At 36.3% G+C, this 14,612-nt stretch overlaps 4 protein-coding genes and 1 pseudogene across 5 annotated transcripts; 3 read left to right on the top strand and 2 right to left on the bottom strand.

The window, feature by feature from the left end:
* Positions 1-897: 897 nt before the first annotated feature.
* Positions 898-5,392, top strand: LOC126793376 (uncharacterized). 2 transcript variants are annotated; one of them, XM_050519877.1, is made up of 11 exons: positions 898-1,261; positions 1,639-1,734; positions 1,977-2,061; positions 2,297-2,418; positions 2,682-2,706; positions 2,801-2,884; positions 2,980-3,009; positions 3,087-3,189; positions 3,328-3,392; positions 3,720-4,622; positions 4,974-5,392. In XM_050519877.1, exons 1-9 carry the CDS (start codon positions 1,169-1,171, stop codon positions 3,389-3,391), a joined length of 702 nt encoding a protein of 233 aa, XP_050375834.1. In that variant the 5' UTR covers positions 898-1,168; the 3' UTR covers position 3,392; positions 3,720-4,622; positions 4,974-5,392. The 2 variants fall into 2 exon arrangements, with proteins under 2 accessions (XP_050375834.1, XP_050375835.1); XM_050519878.1 differs by having other exon boundaries at positions 4,964-5,392.
* Positions 4,381-6,337, top strand: LOC126794079 (uncharacterized). Its single transcript, XM_050520724.1, has 5 exons — positions 4,381-4,433; positions 4,553-4,622; positions 4,964-5,026; positions 5,805-5,887; positions 6,028-6,337. The coding sequence occupies exons 1-5, from the start codon at positions 4,381-4,383 to the stop codon at positions 6,176-6,178; spliced, it is 420 nt and encodes a 139-aa protein (XP_050376681.1). The 3' UTR covers positions 6,179-6,337.
* A 977-nt stretch (positions 6,338-7,314) lies between these two features.
* LOC126794078 (UPF0481 protein At3g47200-like) lies at positions 7,315-8,864 on the top strand (annotated as a pseudogene).
* Positions 8,865-9,528: 664 nt separating this feature from the next.
* LOC126793853 (40S ribosomal protein S7-1-like) lies at positions 9,529-11,400 on the bottom strand. Its single transcript, XM_050520482.1, has 6 exons — positions 11,319-11,400; positions 10,750-10,833; positions 10,584-10,657; positions 10,373-10,496; positions 9,997-10,179; positions 9,529-9,838 (listed from the first exon to the last, which is right to left on the bottom strand). The coding sequence occupies exons 2-6, from the start codon at positions 10,822-10,824 to the stop codon at positions 9,719-9,721; spliced, it is 576 nt and encodes a 191-aa protein (XP_050376439.1). The 5' UTR covers positions 10,825-10,833; positions 11,319-11,400; the 3' UTR covers positions 9,529-9,718.
* Positions 11,401-12,912: 1,512 nt separating this feature from the next.
* On the bottom strand, positions 12,913-14,401 carry LOC126793705 (transcription factor MYB62-like). The gene is made up of 3 exons (XM_050520302.1): positions 14,192-14,401; positions 13,921-14,050; positions 12,913-13,814 (listed from the first exon to the last, which is right to left on the bottom strand). Exons 1-3 carry the CDS (start codon positions 14,343-14,345, stop codon positions 13,244-13,246), a joined length of 855 nt encoding a protein of 284 aa, XP_050376259.1. The 5' UTR covers positions 14,346-14,401; the 3' UTR covers positions 12,913-13,243.
* Positions 14,402-14,612: the final 211 nt, after the last annotated feature.

The following is a 14,612-nucleotide window of genomic DNA, read 5'->3' as shown; positions in this document are numbered from 1 at the left end:
TCATGTACACTTTCTGTAGGCATTTGATCAGATTGACCTAGGAGAAACTCGCTGGCTTAGCAAAAAGTACCAGAAAGGTCACAAATTTCATACCTCACAATAACATATGACAAATTTACAAGTGAATAACTAAGTTTACACACTGTTCTGGCAATACATATGTCAAATTATAAAATGCAGATCCTTTTTCTCGGTTTGGAATTGAAATGAATGGAATGGAATGGAATGGCTGTAATGCTTTCAAATCTAATTACCAGAAGAAGAAAATAATTCTTGCAGTGCTTCATCATTTGTGTCTGTGGTGGAAACGTCACGCTGCAGATAGTCCCGAGTCCTGACATGAAATTTGTTCATCATGTTAGCTTCAATTTCCATTCCGTCGATGTTGTTGGTTTTCACCAATGCTATTGCTGGTAGGGGAGACATGGTGTCACTTAGGCTTCTGGGAAATGTAGTTTATTGACTGTAAAAATACTAATGTCTTATTCTTCTCTACTTCTCTTCATGAAAGCAGTGTTGTGAAGTATTTTTTTTGTAATTACAGCTAATATAATTTGTTGTTCTGTTCTGCAGTAGCAGATTAAAGAATAACAGTTGACTTTAAAAACTCATGATTTAACATCAAACTACCCTGAGTACCTAGTTTAAAACATCAATCAACCAAATCTGATTACTCTTATGTGACTTGGAAACCATCAGATTTTCTCACTTGATGCATCTGAGCATTCCAATCCTTAAATCCAATAGCTTTTTCTGAAAGGAACCACAGTTGCATACATATTGTACTTAAACTTGAGGACTCAAAAAAAAAAAACATTGAAAATGATTAAATGAACCAATCCTTAGATTATAAAATGACGAGATCTGAAAGTATTATGGGAAACCGTGTTCCCGCAAAGACAGAAGTCTTTAAAGTCACACAGGGTATGAACCAATGTCCTGATTGGTTCAACAAACAAAGTTGAAGAATTTCATTATTTATTGATCAAAGTTAAAACTTTAAAGTTCTTTCTTTTGGTTCTGACCTTCCAAGTTCAAATCTTTTCTTGATCAAAAAAAAAAAGTTCAAATCGTTTCTGGACTGAACTCCAAGTTTTGAATTCAAATTCATCAAAACTACCCAGAATTTCCTTTAGAAAAATACAGTTGTGTGTAAAGTGGGTCTCTGATGGAGCCGAATTGGGGACTGAAGAATTGCTGTAACCATGAGCAAGATGTGTTTCTCATTACTGTTTCTGTCTGCACAGTTGTTATACTTGCGGTAAATGCTTATCAATATCTCTGTTATCTCTAATAGATGTGAATGATCAATGATGTTTATGTTGGATTGATTTTGGGTAGAGATAGAGTTTATTTTGCTTTTCCTCTGATGTTTTTAAGAGCTTGGGTTGTTGGCTTGAATGCTTGATCTGGGTTCAGCTTTGTTTTTCATGAGCTTCTCAAAGTTCTGAAATTTATGTGCAGATAACCCTTTCGAATTATGGAGGCTAATTTCTAGTTCTTGGCAAATTTTGGGACTTGGGGATTTTGGCATTGCTTCTAATAAGTTGTGCATTCGTTTTGTTTAAAGCAGCATAGTTAGATGGATGCTTTGTGCTATTGCAGTAATGGAGTTGGTGTTTCTGATGATTATTGTAGCTATGGAGGACAGTACTGCTGAGACCGTTTAAGCTTGTCACTGTGTTTCTTCATGAGGCTAGCCATGCTATCGCTTGTAAACTAACATGTGGTCATGTAAGAAGCTATATTCTTTCACACTTCGATTTAGAAGTTTTTATCATTCAGCATTCACATTGAAGTTTTGCAAATGCAATCATGTAAATACTTTAGCCCTAGACCCAGAAATCATATTCATCTTGACTCGAACATCTTGATTAAGTGTACTGCTGAGCTGGTAGTGGTTTCCTAATTGGTTAAATTTAGTTAGAATAAGTTACATTTATTCAAGGCAGGTAATGTTATAGGTTAATTTGCAGGTGGAAGGGATTCAAGTTCATGCAGATGAAGGTGGAACCACACAGACCCGTGGTGGTGTATACTGGTTAATTCTTCCAGCCGGATGTAATTTAACTTTTTCCTTTCCAATATCTGTCTTTTTAGTTTATGACATGATTGGCATCGATAGTACTCCTCCACTGGATGTGTGACAATTAATTATGTGATGATGTGATCAAGCATAATGCATAACTTTTATGCAATTTAGAAATTTAGAAATTCAATCCGTCACTCAGTCTGAATCTCAATATGTCTCATCAATTTTGATCTTTCTCATCTCTTTGTTTATGTGGCATATCAGATCTAGGTTCATCCTTTTGGGGGATGCTCTTGATTCTTGCATCTACAAATCTTCTTACTGCACGGATAGCTGCTGGATGTTTTCTAGCTGCTCTATTTATTACACTCTTTATAGCGAAAAATGTAAGTACTGCTGATGACTTGATATTGAGTGTTGCGTGTTCAATCTAAACTGCACTTTTGAATCATATTGGTTCAAAACTTTTAAACTGTATTGCATGCAAATTGAATGCTTAAATATGTCATGTTAAACTGATTGACGCCATCACATAATCCCTGCATTCCTTAGGTTCCCAAGCTGTTCACATTCTTTTAAAGCTTGCTTCTATTGCTATTTAAACTCTTTGTCCTTTGTGTTAATTGTGCCTCTGCTTGATCATGTACAGTGGACACTTAGAGGACTTTGTATAGGTATGCATACCAATTTGCAATAAACATCTCTTATGACATCTAGCACTGGATGCAACATGGCATTTATAATGTTTGTGTACATATTTACCACCAGGATTCATTCTTTTCCTTGGTATAATTTGGGCTCTGCAAGAAACAACAAAAGTTCGTATACTTCGGTATATTATTCTGTTTATAGGTAATCTGCGAGAATTCTTGTTCCTATTTGCCTATAATTACTTTTCTTTCTTTTGAAATTTAATGATCACTTGATTTTTATCAATCTGATTGCAGGTGTAATGAACAGCTTATTTTCAGTTTATGGTATGAATCCATAAAGAAATGAATTAGATGATCCTCAAGTTGACTATATGCCTTATTCTTCTCATGTAATGTTACAGATATCTATGATGATTTGATATCCCGTAGAGTTCATTCTAGTGATGCTGAGAAATTTGCAGAAGAGTGTCCTTGCTGTACTGGTTGTGGATGGGGTGTCATATGGTGAGCTTCTTATTGTTAATGAGATTGCTTGATTTGCTGCATGAGGAATTCCTTTCTTCTTCTGTACTTCCTTTTAGTTGCAGTAGCAAACGGCATGGCATCTGTTATATTTTCTAATTCTGAAAGCTTGACTTATAGGGGCTTAATATCTTTCTTGTTTCTCTGTGGAGCCATGTACCTTGGTCTTGTGATTTTGGCTTGAGGTATGTTTTTTGCCATAATTCTTTCCTTCTTTCCTCCTGTGGTGATAATAATAGGATTGTCATTCTAAATGCCGAATGTACACTTCTGTTATGTGACTGTCACAACACTGAAGTTCCGAATGGGGTATTTGTAATCTCATACATTTTTGGATTTTCTATTCATCTATTGTTATTTTGTTGTTGTGAGTGATTTACATAATCATCAACCACTTAATATTGGTTTGTTATCTGTGTTTCTAGCTTTTGAATCTTAATGTGATTATACTTCTCAAGAAATTCCTACAGCTTATTAGTCAATACTCAATAATCATTGCTGTATCTGTGCAGGATACAAAATGTGGGGGACACGAATCAACTGCTGGAATGCCTTGAGCAATTTGTCTGTGGCTTCTTATTTTTATCAAGGAGATTTTCTGATCATGCTTACTACTGTAAAATCATTCTTTTCAACATTGTGGAGCTCACATATCTCATTTGTCAGCCAATTTTATTTATTGGACATGCTAGTGTATCCCATAATCTTCTGTGCCAGGTCCAAAAAATTTGTTCTTATCTTTCTTTTTCAAATTTGATCTTCAACAATCATAGTCTGCTATATAAGTAAAGACATAAGTTAGCACTGCCTAGTGATTTGGGCTCTGCTTTTGGAAAATGATATTGGCTTCGAAGTTGAAACTTCTTTATGATCATGTCTGTTAAACATTATCATAGACAAGCAAATGTAGCTCAAGTATTGATCTGTCTTTTTCGGCCTTCGGGCAATTCCTGTGTATAAATCTATTGAAAGAGAATGAAGTTAGACGAATCTCTCTAAAGTTATTGGTTTCCAGCCAGTTCTATAGTTGCTGCAAGAAATCCTAATTGAGCGTGGTAGCCAGTTTGGTGCTTGTGCCACTAAATTATGGTCATTTTTCCTTTAATCAATTAGATTGTTTTTTTGTTGTTGAGAAAATGAATTAATTTGATTTGTTTATGAGTAAAAGAAAAAATGATTGGTCTATTACCTTTGGTCGAAAGAGCAGGCGCTAAAACAACGAAGAGGTTGGTTCACACTACAGTAGTTAGTTAGTCTCGTTCTCCCTCACTGTTCCTCCAGAAAGTAAAGTGGTTTAGGGTTTCAGTTATTTTAGGTCTCTTCAATTGAAGAAAACATAAAGCAGAATACGAGATCCACTGAGATCAAGACTCAAGACTCAAGAGGGAAAAAGAAACAAACTTACCATCCAACAGGTATCCCCGTTTGTGAGTTGTCTCTTATGTTTTGACATTTGAATACATGCATTTTGTTCTGGGCAGTTATAACTGATTATATTTGAGTACTGATTAGATTCAAAGAGAAAGTCAGAAAACAATATGTAATTCGATGATAGTGGGTGAACTGACACTCGAGTCTGTTTACAACTTGAGTAGGTATCTCTTTGTAGTGAATCAATTGGATAATAGCAATCATAGTACTCGTTTTCCTGCTATATATATGCAGAAGAAATCTCCTCTGTGAAGCTTGTATTCTGCACCTTTGATAAATATCCTAAATAGTTTGTATTCTAATATACTATTCTCTTGATACTCAGAAATCCTCAGAAACCTCTACAGGCTTTCCAGAATTCCAGTATGCAGCTGACGGTAGAATTCGGGTTAAAGTTGACTTTCTCATTTATCATTTCCCAAAACTTTGTAATGCTTCATGGCTCTGAGCTTTACTGGTTTGGCTTCTTAATTTCTAAGATGAATGATATTGCAAAAGTGAAGTTGGTTTCTACAATAGATAATAAATTGCTACTCCCACCTTTTTTTTTTTTCATCACGTCAAACTCTTCTTTTTTCCTCATTATATGTGTTTGCATGACACTTAAGTGGTAATCTTTTCATGGAAGTTACCTCATACTGTAGAATTCTTTTCGTGGTTCATTGACTTTATAAATTCAAGTTCAATCATAGTTATATGGTTTCCAGGAGAACTTGGCACCCTTGATGACTCGATGCTTTCTAGTTAGCATTTACCATTAATTGAGGTATGCATGAAATTAGAGTAGTTCCTTCTCACATTTTCTTAGGCTTCCAAAGTATGGAACATGGGTGTTACTACTTGGTTTAGATCCATACAAGGATGTATATATCCAGGGACCATTTATAAGGTATCCAGAGATTGAGAGTCTTGGAACTTGTCCTTTCTGTTAAGTGTTAACTGGTTCATTGTTATTGTGTGATACTATGTTTTAACCTTGTGCCATTGTGAACCTGAGTGAAATCGAATTTGCGAGTCATAAAGTTAATGTTGAACTACAAAAGAAAGCAGAAAAGGTTACTTTTTTTTTTTTGGTTAAGTCGGATATTATTGAATTGTGAGACTGATTTGTATTTTGGGTATGTACGTCATTGGCTTTGGCCTAACTAATTTCATTCTCTTCTCAGTTAACCATGAAAGATTTACTTGCTTGGATTCGTATTAATTTGATCAAGGAGAGGCCTGAAATGTTTATGAAAGGAGATTCCGTGTGAGTATGCAATAAAAATATTTGTTATGTGTGTCAAACATAAAAGTATGCAGTAATGTAAAATTAAGCATGTTAATGATTTTGGTGGAAGAGCCAAGAGAATTTGCTCAAATCATACTGACGGCCTTTGTGTGTTACAGGAGACCTGGTGTTTTAGCCCTTGTGAATGATTGTGACTGGGAGCTTACTGGTCAACTTAATGCAACGTTAGAGGAGAAGGATGTGGTTGTTTTCATTTCAACCTTGCACGGGGGATTGCATCTATATCACTGTTGTATCTATAGCTCATGAAGGCATACCTTACTAGCCAGCCAACCATCTTCAACTTAGATGATCTGTCACTGAATGTATTCAGCTATGTGACCCCTCCCCAAATTGGAGGTGATAACAAAATCTGATCTTGAAGAATGATTATTCCTGTTATAACTATAATTAAATTGAATTGCTGTTCTTTAGCTCATTCACATAGTTAGTATCTCAATAGATGACTTTAAAGTTTCAGCAATGTGGCAGATTGATGATTATGAACTTAATTAAGCTTTATAGGTTGTGCATATTGATTATTGAGTGCGTTAAACGAGTTCAACATGAAAGTAAATCATTCAAAACGTACTACTGCTGGTAATTGTTTTGTTCACCAACTACTAGTAAGTAGTAACCATTTCTGTTCAACTGCTACTTCAGCTGTGTTCTAAGCACTGTTTCTGTATGAACTTACTAATTTTCTGTCAGTTATGCTATGTTGGTACTTGAATCTGCTTCCTTTAGGTAATATATGTTTGCTGTTCTTGTTTCGTTGTGTTTATTGGTACCAAAATAACATATCTGTGTAAACAGTTCTAATATAATAGTTCAGGATTTATAGCAGGACTTTATCATGGCACAGAACACCAGTTGCTTTCAATTGTTCCCTAACCACACTTAACCCTCACATTGATTGGGAAATATAAGAAAGTTCAAACACTAATAATCACTAGAGCAAGTATAGATCTGGAATTTTTCATGTTAATGATGGATTTGCATATGAGTCGAGTTTTCTTTATATTGGTAGGTCACGATCATCTTAGATGCTTTCAGCTAAAGCTTTCGGAAGTCATTTCCATTAATGTTTAGCTGAGAAACCATATTTCTCGTGTTAGTTCCATGCCTCGGTGCTTCACTACAGCTTGTTCCTAAAAAACTGAGCCGGGAGTGACTGGATCACACAACAAACAAAAGCAGGCAAATTATCACTAACACATTGTAAGCGATCGAATAGAAAGTGATATGTATGCTGGAACCAGGGAAGTCGGATAATTATATGAAACCGTTGTCTTATAATTAAGCAGGACCATGTCTTGTAAGAATGTAAGTAGCTAATATTTATATTACTTTGAATTGTTTGAAAGTCGCATTGAGCCAAATCTTTATCCTTGACATCAATAACTATGGAAAACCTCGTTATTTTGGCTGTCAGCAGGTGATTTCGTTGTTATTGAGGCATTTCGGATAAGTCTATATACACCTACGAGTTGAACAATACTAAACAAACGAAGCATCAATTTCGTCTGCGGGTAAAAAGAGTGAGCACTTGCTGCACAATTTGTTTTATAAATGCTGACTATGAAATTGGGGCTTACTTTGGAACATAGTGATGGAGAAACCCATAGCGAGACGTAGTGATGAGCATGATAGTATGACCCTAACAGAAGATGACAACAAGAACGCAGAAATTATTGAAGCATTGGAAAGAACCATGAGTACCAAGCGTCTGCTAAATGCTGCATCTTCAGAGTTCCCGAAGTGCTGCGGAGACATAAACCAGAGGCCTATCAACCTGATGTTGTTTCAATAGGACTTTTTCACCGAGGTGGAAAACAATTTCAGCTCATGGAAGAGGTGAAACAGTGGTATTTACATAACCTTCTCTCGCGTCTGAACTTAAGTTTGAAAACTCTGATCCGAGGCATTGATAATGTTGTAGATTTTGAGAAACGTACACGTAAATTTTATGCACAACCACTTGGTCATATTAGCGAGAATGATTTCAGAGAAATGATGATACTTGATGCATGCTTTCTCATAGAACTATTTCGTAAGGTTTGCTTTCCGGATTGTAAGCTTTCTATTACAGGAAGTGTTCAAGAAACAGATTCTGGTAATGACCCTATACTAAACATGGATTGCATGCACCAGTATTTATGTCATGTCTTCTGCTACTAGAGAATCAGCTACCTTGGTTTGTTCTTCAGTGTTTACATAATCTTACCGCACATAAAAATAACCCCTACCCTTGCCTTACCATACTAGTGCTCAACTTTTTCAGCTTAGAAGCATCTCTAGCCAGTAATTTTAAGTATTATTCCGAACAAAATCCTAGATATACAATCTTACACATACTTGATTTAATAAGAACTGCAATAGTTGTCCCAACTTAAGTCTTTTGGTCTAATAACATTACATCAGAGTCAAAGGTGCTTCCTGCGAATGTTCTCTCGGAAGCTGGCATTGAATTTAGGAGGGGTTCTGCTGAGAGCATAATGAACATAGATTTCAGAGATGGAACTTTTCTGATTCCAGAACTTGCAATTGGAGAGCTAACTGAACCATTGTTTCGGGATCTCATTGCCTTTGAACAATGTTATCATGGCCGCTCACATAAGATCACATCTTATGCCCTGTTAATGAACTACCTCATCAGCTTCAGAAAGGATATGGATTTCCTTTGTGACAAAGGAGTACTGGTTAATTGGTTGAACTCTGAAGATGCTTCCCAGTTTTTCAGCAAGCTTTACAATGACACTGTTCCCATGGTGGACTGTGTGCTCAAGTAAATAGATATTACAATGTTACCTGGAACAAGTGGCTGGCAAAATTGAAGCGTGATTATTTATGTAATCCATGGAAAATTACTTCTTTGGTAGCAGCTTTCATCCTTCTGGTTCTCACCATATTGCATACTACGTTCACTAATCTAAAGTACCGTGATCGTAGGTGACTACTAGCTACTGTAGTTGTTATACTGTGTGCCTGTGTGGGTCTGTGTTATTATTTTATGGATTGGAATGCATTATCTTGAACTTTTCTGTATACTTCAAGTTTAGTGTTTACGAGTGATCTTTGTAATTATAAATTATCTTTAAATTATGTTTTATGTAAAGTTCCTTAGAATTTCCAAGTGGTACAAAATTTATTTCCCCCACTTAAAGGGCATATCGCCATTTACTAATACATATTTCGAAATAAAACCAAAGCAAATTCGCTGGAAGATTAGAAATCACAAAGATGGTTTTCCTTATCATAATTTCATAGCATCAGATTGTTTTACAAAACTTAGCACCATCTACATCACATCATCGCCAATAGAATTGTAACGAAGTACTGCTATAAACTTGAGGGCAGAAGCCGAATTGGTGCAATGTACCCTCCACATACCAAGAGTAACATGCTCCACAAAACAAGATGGAACAGAGGGGTAGAACGAACGCAGCAAAAGCATTGATCCAAGTTTTTACACTACCTCAGACAATTCTTCTTTGTTGGTTATAATTTCTACCGTCGCAGATAAATAATAGCCGGCTAGCATGATTCATTTTCAAGGAAACATTTCAAATAAAAACGAGTAATGCGACCATAGAATTGAAACCTCAAAAGCTTAGAAGTTCCTACACTACCAACCATATTTAAAGATAAACAATCTAACAATGAAGAGAACAAAATTCATGAAAAAGCTATTCTAGACCATGCCCTCAACATCAAAAATATAAATTGTCTAGGCTGCCAAAAAGCAGTTCTTTCTTCTGGAGACAGAATATGGCCGAAAAGTATTTGGAAAGTGCCATCACACTATTTCTAGGCCTCGGTAATGGGGTATTCAAAGACAACATCCTTTCCTGAAAGCTTGCGGTAAACAGCAGAAAAGCTATCCAGCTTATACTCGGTGTTGTTTCGCTCTTTTGGGTCAAGGAAAACCTGCTCAACAAAGGAAAAAAGAGAGAAATAAGTATGAACGTCATATGAAAAATAATTCCTAAAGAGCAGTTCAAACTTCTATCCAACTAGGCAATTTTCTCAACTACTGTTACAAGATCATCTACAAAGACTAATCAAATCACGTCATGTTAGTTTACCTTCATGATCTTGGAACCATCAAGGCGATATCTGGTGCGCTTGCCAACAATTTCAGCAGGCAAAACAACATCCTCCAATATTGCCTCATGAACAGCAGTCAGTGTGCGAGTTCGTGGACGTGTAGCAGCCGAGCCTTTCTTAGGAGGCCTAACAATCCTACGTGTGGCAATCAGAATCACATCCTGCCACATGAAAACCAAAATGTCAATTAAACATTACCAAAATTTGCAAATAAAACCAATACAGCAGCTCAAAATTAGCAAGCAATAGGAAATTGAACAGATATAATATGTAACACCGACGTGACAAAAATAAAAGTTCCATATGATCCTCCATTTTAGATGATAGCCCTTAAAAATTAAAATTAGTAATCACCTTGCCGCTGAACTTCTTCTCAAGCTCCCTCACAAGTTTAACATGGATCTTGCGGTAAGCCTTCCTCAATCTGTAAGGAACATGGATAACAACAGCCTTCCTACTTCCAGCAACATCAACAACACTGCATCAAAAAGAAAAGGCATATAAATTATACAGCGGAAGGATATCTAATAAGCAAATGCATATACATCCAATAAACGAGTCTTACGATGCAGAGTTGATGTACAAGTCCTTCAAGTCACTTTTCAGGTCGGTGTTGGTGTTCTCCAAATCAAAGATTGCCTGCATGCCATACCAATTCAGGTTAATAATAAGTAAAGCTTATCACTAAAAACAAACGACTATTAAAAAGAACAACAAAGTGCAGAGCTTACCTGGGCAACATGCTCCTCAAACTCGGAAGGTTCAGCATCCTTATCCTTGTGGATCTTTTTCCTTGAAGTGAACATGTTGAAAATCTGACAATAAAAAACAAGAACATGAGCATTCATGAATCTAGAGATACCAAACGGAATTGACAAAACTCATGAAAGCAGATGAAACTTGCTCCTAAAACACCAATGTAAGCGAACCCAAAACGCCAAAACATCATACACATCTAGTGAATTTGATAAACATCAAAACAGACGAAACAAAGATGTCAATGTTAGAACTCGTTTCTATTAACTAACGGGCTTCTCAACTCAGTTAATCAACGCTTAAGTTCTCACAACTTTATGAGTAATCCATAACAAAATCTCATAGTTTATACTAAAAACACAGCAATTAGAAAAGTTGCAGCAACAATCATAAGTTTCGAATCAATAACATTAAACAATTAATCCATATAGAATATAACATGACGATTGAAGAGTTGAAGAGAAAAGCTCATAACTTTGCGGAGATTATAGAATAAGGAGGTATGAGATTGGATTGAGAAGACGAAATGGGATTAGGGTTTTACCTGGAAGAGAGATCTGCCGCTGGGAGTGAGTGAAAGCTTCAACCTTTGGCTTCGGCACACACACTGGAGACAATAGAAAAACCCTAAGTTTCTGAGTGAAGCTATTTATAGGGAGGACAGGGATGGTTTATTTGTAGATTGGACGGTTCAGATTAGCCGGGTACTTCTTAGCCTTTTATAAAGTTAAAGCCCAAAGCTAACTAAGGCCCAGTGGTCTAAAATTTACAACGCCTTTGGCCCAGTGGAAGCAACCTAAATAGATAGTGACTTGAGCCCAACTGACCTAAATTTTTTATTCTCAAGCTGTGAGATCTTAAACGTTTTTTTTTTCTTTCCTTTTTTGGTTATATGGAGAGGCACTTGTGACAAATTATGGATTTGATTGGTCCAATCACATAAATGGGTGAGCCGGACGTGTTAAATAAATACTCCAATTACTCAAAAAAAAAAAAAAAAACTCCAATTGCATGATCTTGCAGTGGGTATTTGATTTGTATGGGTTTTGCACACATGAGATGACAAACTTTGTAATGAAACGATTTAGTTTTGTAAGAGAACGTTTCTTCTCAGGCACGTTTTAATACCCACACCATTTTAAGTAATGAGAGCATTAACAACTTTCCCCAAACAACCAACCAGGCAGAAAAAACCCAGGGTGAGAATAGTCATTCCAAAGTGAAAATCTTCAATTAATCTGATGGAGAGCCATTGACCTAGTCAAGTTGAAATTCAATCAGACCTTCTTTCTTTCTAATGATCATGACATATCTCATGCCCAGCTAGCTCCAGACCCTTTTCCAATTTGCTGAAAAGTTTTACGATAACTACAAACCCTGATTCAATCTTTTAGGCTGAGGCTCTCTCGCTGAATTCCATTTACAGTACATAGTTTTTGAAATGAATATATTGACAAATGAGTCAACAGACAACCGGACATACCGGCAACTGCATAGAGTTTTGTACGAAACGATCTTCTACTATTATTTGAGGAATATATGATAAATTATTATGATTCATGAACTTATTGCACCAATGGTTATTGGGGATTTGGGGGGAGGAACATTCATAGAATCATAGGTTATTGATTTGTCTCTATCAATGTCAATAATTAACCTCTACTATCGTGCTGAAGTCTTAATAATGTAACGTATCTGCATAAGTAAAATGAAACTTCATAGTGATGTATTGTAGCTGACAACCAAGTTTGAGATCAATCCAAAATGAGTGTATTCATTTCTAAAAGATAGCGAGTTAGCAACTATTTATAGTCCATTTATAAAATCCCAATTGCAGTCATTTTAAAGTTCCTTTTCATATGGTTGGTGGAGTCCATTGATCCACAAGGGTACAGTCAGATCTTGCTTCCTGGAATTGACTAGTTTAGTCAAAAACTTCACCACCCCACTTTAATTGGGCAAGAAGAAAAATGGCTGCTGAAAATCATGAAACATCTTGCAAGGCTGAGACATATTCAAAGCATGTTTCAGAAACTTTCTTGCATTTTATGTCTCAAACGTTTCTTTGGATTATTGATCATATCACATGAAAACTTAATTTTGGAGATGAACACAGAACCAATTAAACAATAGATCGATTAGCTTCACAAAGTGGCATTGAATTTTAGTCCAAGGAAAGGATGCACATTGATATTGATGGAAAGTTTAACCCAATAACCTGCATTGTTCTGCAGTTAGCTAGGTTGTGGAAAATTAACAAGTACTGTTCACTTGATACATGATCTCACAAACTAATCTATACGACTATACCAAATAACTTATCAGTTCGGCGAGGCTTGTCCAAAATAAGTCCCTCAATCCAAAAATAGAGCATCCGATCCAAAAACTAATTGATATTGGTTGGAGAGGCCCGTGATCTTACACAATATGTATTTGCAATAGCACTCGAGCGATGTGGGACTATGCAGGCTAACACCTTTGCAACAATTCATCCATGTTCCACATGCTACATGAGAAATCAGTTTCAAGCCAGTTGCTTTCACCTTCTGGCACACAGAAATTATCAACAGCTGTAGGATTCACCAAGTTGAAGACTTCCATGTCATGTCCACTGTTGTTTACATTGTGATCATGGTGCACTATGGCTCCACACGAAGGACTAGAAGGATAATATTCTGAAAATTGGGAAGTGCGTGACATCTGATCCATTGGTACCTCTAAAGGAAAAATGCATTCTTTGTTTTGGTTTTCGATATCCAAATTGTTTACGTATCCGCTCATGTTAACAGCTCCTTGCTCAGTAAATTGTGGTTCTGGTGGTGATGCTGTTATTGAATTCTGATGAGAAGCAGATAATTGGTTTTGGTCTCCTATCTTCTGCAGCAATCTAGGCATCCAAAAGCCCCTAATAATATTCTTAAACTCTGCGCTGTTGGTATCAATCTTAAGATGCCTTGCTTGTTTCTGCACTCTAGTTCTCCAGTAGTTCTTGATTTCATTGTCTGTTCTTCCAGGTAAGTATTGTGCAATTTTCGACCACCTACAATCACAAGATTGGAATTTAAGTATATTCAACTAGATTAAGCATAAGTTGGAATTTAAGTATATCCAGACTTTTGGATGAGCGAAGCTAATTTAGCACACACCTGTTTCCCCACTTGGAGTGGAGGTCAAGAATCAAGAGCTGTTCTTCTACAGTGAGATTTCCACGCTTAACATCTGGTTTCAGATAGTTTAACCATCTCAATCTGCAACTCTTTCCAGTTCTCCTTAATCCTGCAACCCGAAAAGTGAATATAATTTAGCAAGAGGTTGAGTGCTGCTTATACTAGTCCGTACGTAGGAATAGAGATGCATTATGATGAACTATTAGATTACTAATCATAATCTGCTTGCAAAAGAGTTCTATCTAATTACCTGCACGGTTTGCTAGCAGATTCCATCGGCCTTCACCGTGACGAGCTATGTATTGAATCAGAAGAGTGTCTTCTTCAAGAGTCCATGGCCCTCTCCTAAGTTCGTTCTCATCTTCACTGGAACTGCTGCTGAAGCTTTTTGTATTGGTAGACATAGCAGCTAGCTTTCTCTTTGCTAGGAGTCTGAACAAACTATGCCAAACCAGACTTGTGTATAACTAGTTAACTAATCCAAATCTCTATTTAGAGAGCAATATATATAGAGGACTGGGAACCCTCTTTTCTTTTTAAATTACAAATGTTTAGGAAAATCCAAAAACTATATTTCAAGAAAGGTGACCTGGTTATAACTAAATTTTCTACATGTACGTAGCTTCCACTAAGCTTCCAATTTCATTAGTCCATAATTTAACCTAAATTAA

Source organism: Argentina anserina, chromosome 5 (assembly GCF_933775445.1).
Source record: "Argentina anserina chromosome 5, drPotAnse1.1, whole genome shotgun sequence".
Lineage (NCBI taxonomy): Eukaryota > Viridiplantae > Streptophyta > Magnoliopsida > Rosales > Rosaceae > Argentina > Argentina anserina.
Note: the sequence above shows the minus strand (reverse complement) of the source record. Positions and strands in the feature narration are given on the sequence as shown.

What these genes read in the sequence shown, in the direction of transcription:
- LOC126793705 (XM_050520302.1), bottom strand. Translation starts at nt 14,345, where the DNA reads ATGTCTACCAATACAAAAAGCTTCAGCAGCAGTTCCAGTGAAGATGAG. An exon ending in TCTGCTAGCAAACCGTGCAG is followed by an intron (nt 14,051 to 14,191) that starts GTAATTAGATAG and finishes TTCGGGTTGCAG; the next exon opens with GATTAAGGAGAACTGGAAAG. An exon ending in CACTCCAAGTGGGGAAACAG is followed by an intron (nt 13,815 to 13,920) that starts GTGTGTGCTAAA and finishes TTGTGATTGTAG; the next exon opens with GTGGTCGAAAATTGCACAAT.
- LOC126794079 (XM_050520724.1), top strand. Translation starts at nt 4,381, where the DNA reads ATGATTGGTCTATTACCTTTGGTCGAAAGAGCAGGCGCTAAAACAACG. An exon ending in GGCGCTAAAACAACGAAGAG is followed by an intron (nt 4,434 to 4,552) that starts GTTGGTTCACAC and finishes AACATAAAGCAG; the next exon opens with AATACGAGATCCACTGAGAT. An exon ending in CAGCTGACGGTAGAATTCGG is followed by an intron (nt 5,027 to 5,804) that starts GTTAAAGTTGAC and finishes TTCTCTTCTCAG; the next exon opens with TTAACCATGAAAGATTTACT.
- LOC126793376 (XM_050519877.1), top strand. Translation starts at nt 1,169, where the DNA reads ATGGAGCCGAATTGGGGACTGAAGAATTGCTGTAACCATGAGCAAGAT. An exon ending in GCACAGTTGTTATACTTGCG is followed by an intron (nt 1,262 to 1,638) that starts GTAAATGCTTAT and finishes TGATTATTGTAG; the next exon opens with CTATGGAGGACAGTACTGCT. An exon ending in ACTTAGAGGACTTTGTATAG is followed by an intron (nt 2,707 to 2,800) that starts GTATGCATACCA and finishes ATTTACCACCAG; the next exon opens with GATTCATTCTTTTCCTTGGT.
- LOC126793853 (XM_050520482.1), bottom strand. Translation starts at nt 10,824, where the DNA reads ATGTTCACTTCAAGGAAAAAGATCCACAAGGATAAGGATGCTGAACCT. An exon ending in AGAAGAAGTTCAGCGGCAAG is followed by an intron (nt 10,180 to 10,372) that starts GTGATTACTAAT and finishes TTCATGTGGCAG; the next exon opens with GATGTGATTCTGATTGCCAC. An exon ending in ATGGTTCCAAGATCATGAAG is followed by an intron (nt 9,839 to 9,996) that starts GTAAACTAACAT and finishes TTTGTTGAGCAG; the next exon opens with GTTTTCCTTGACCCAAAAGA.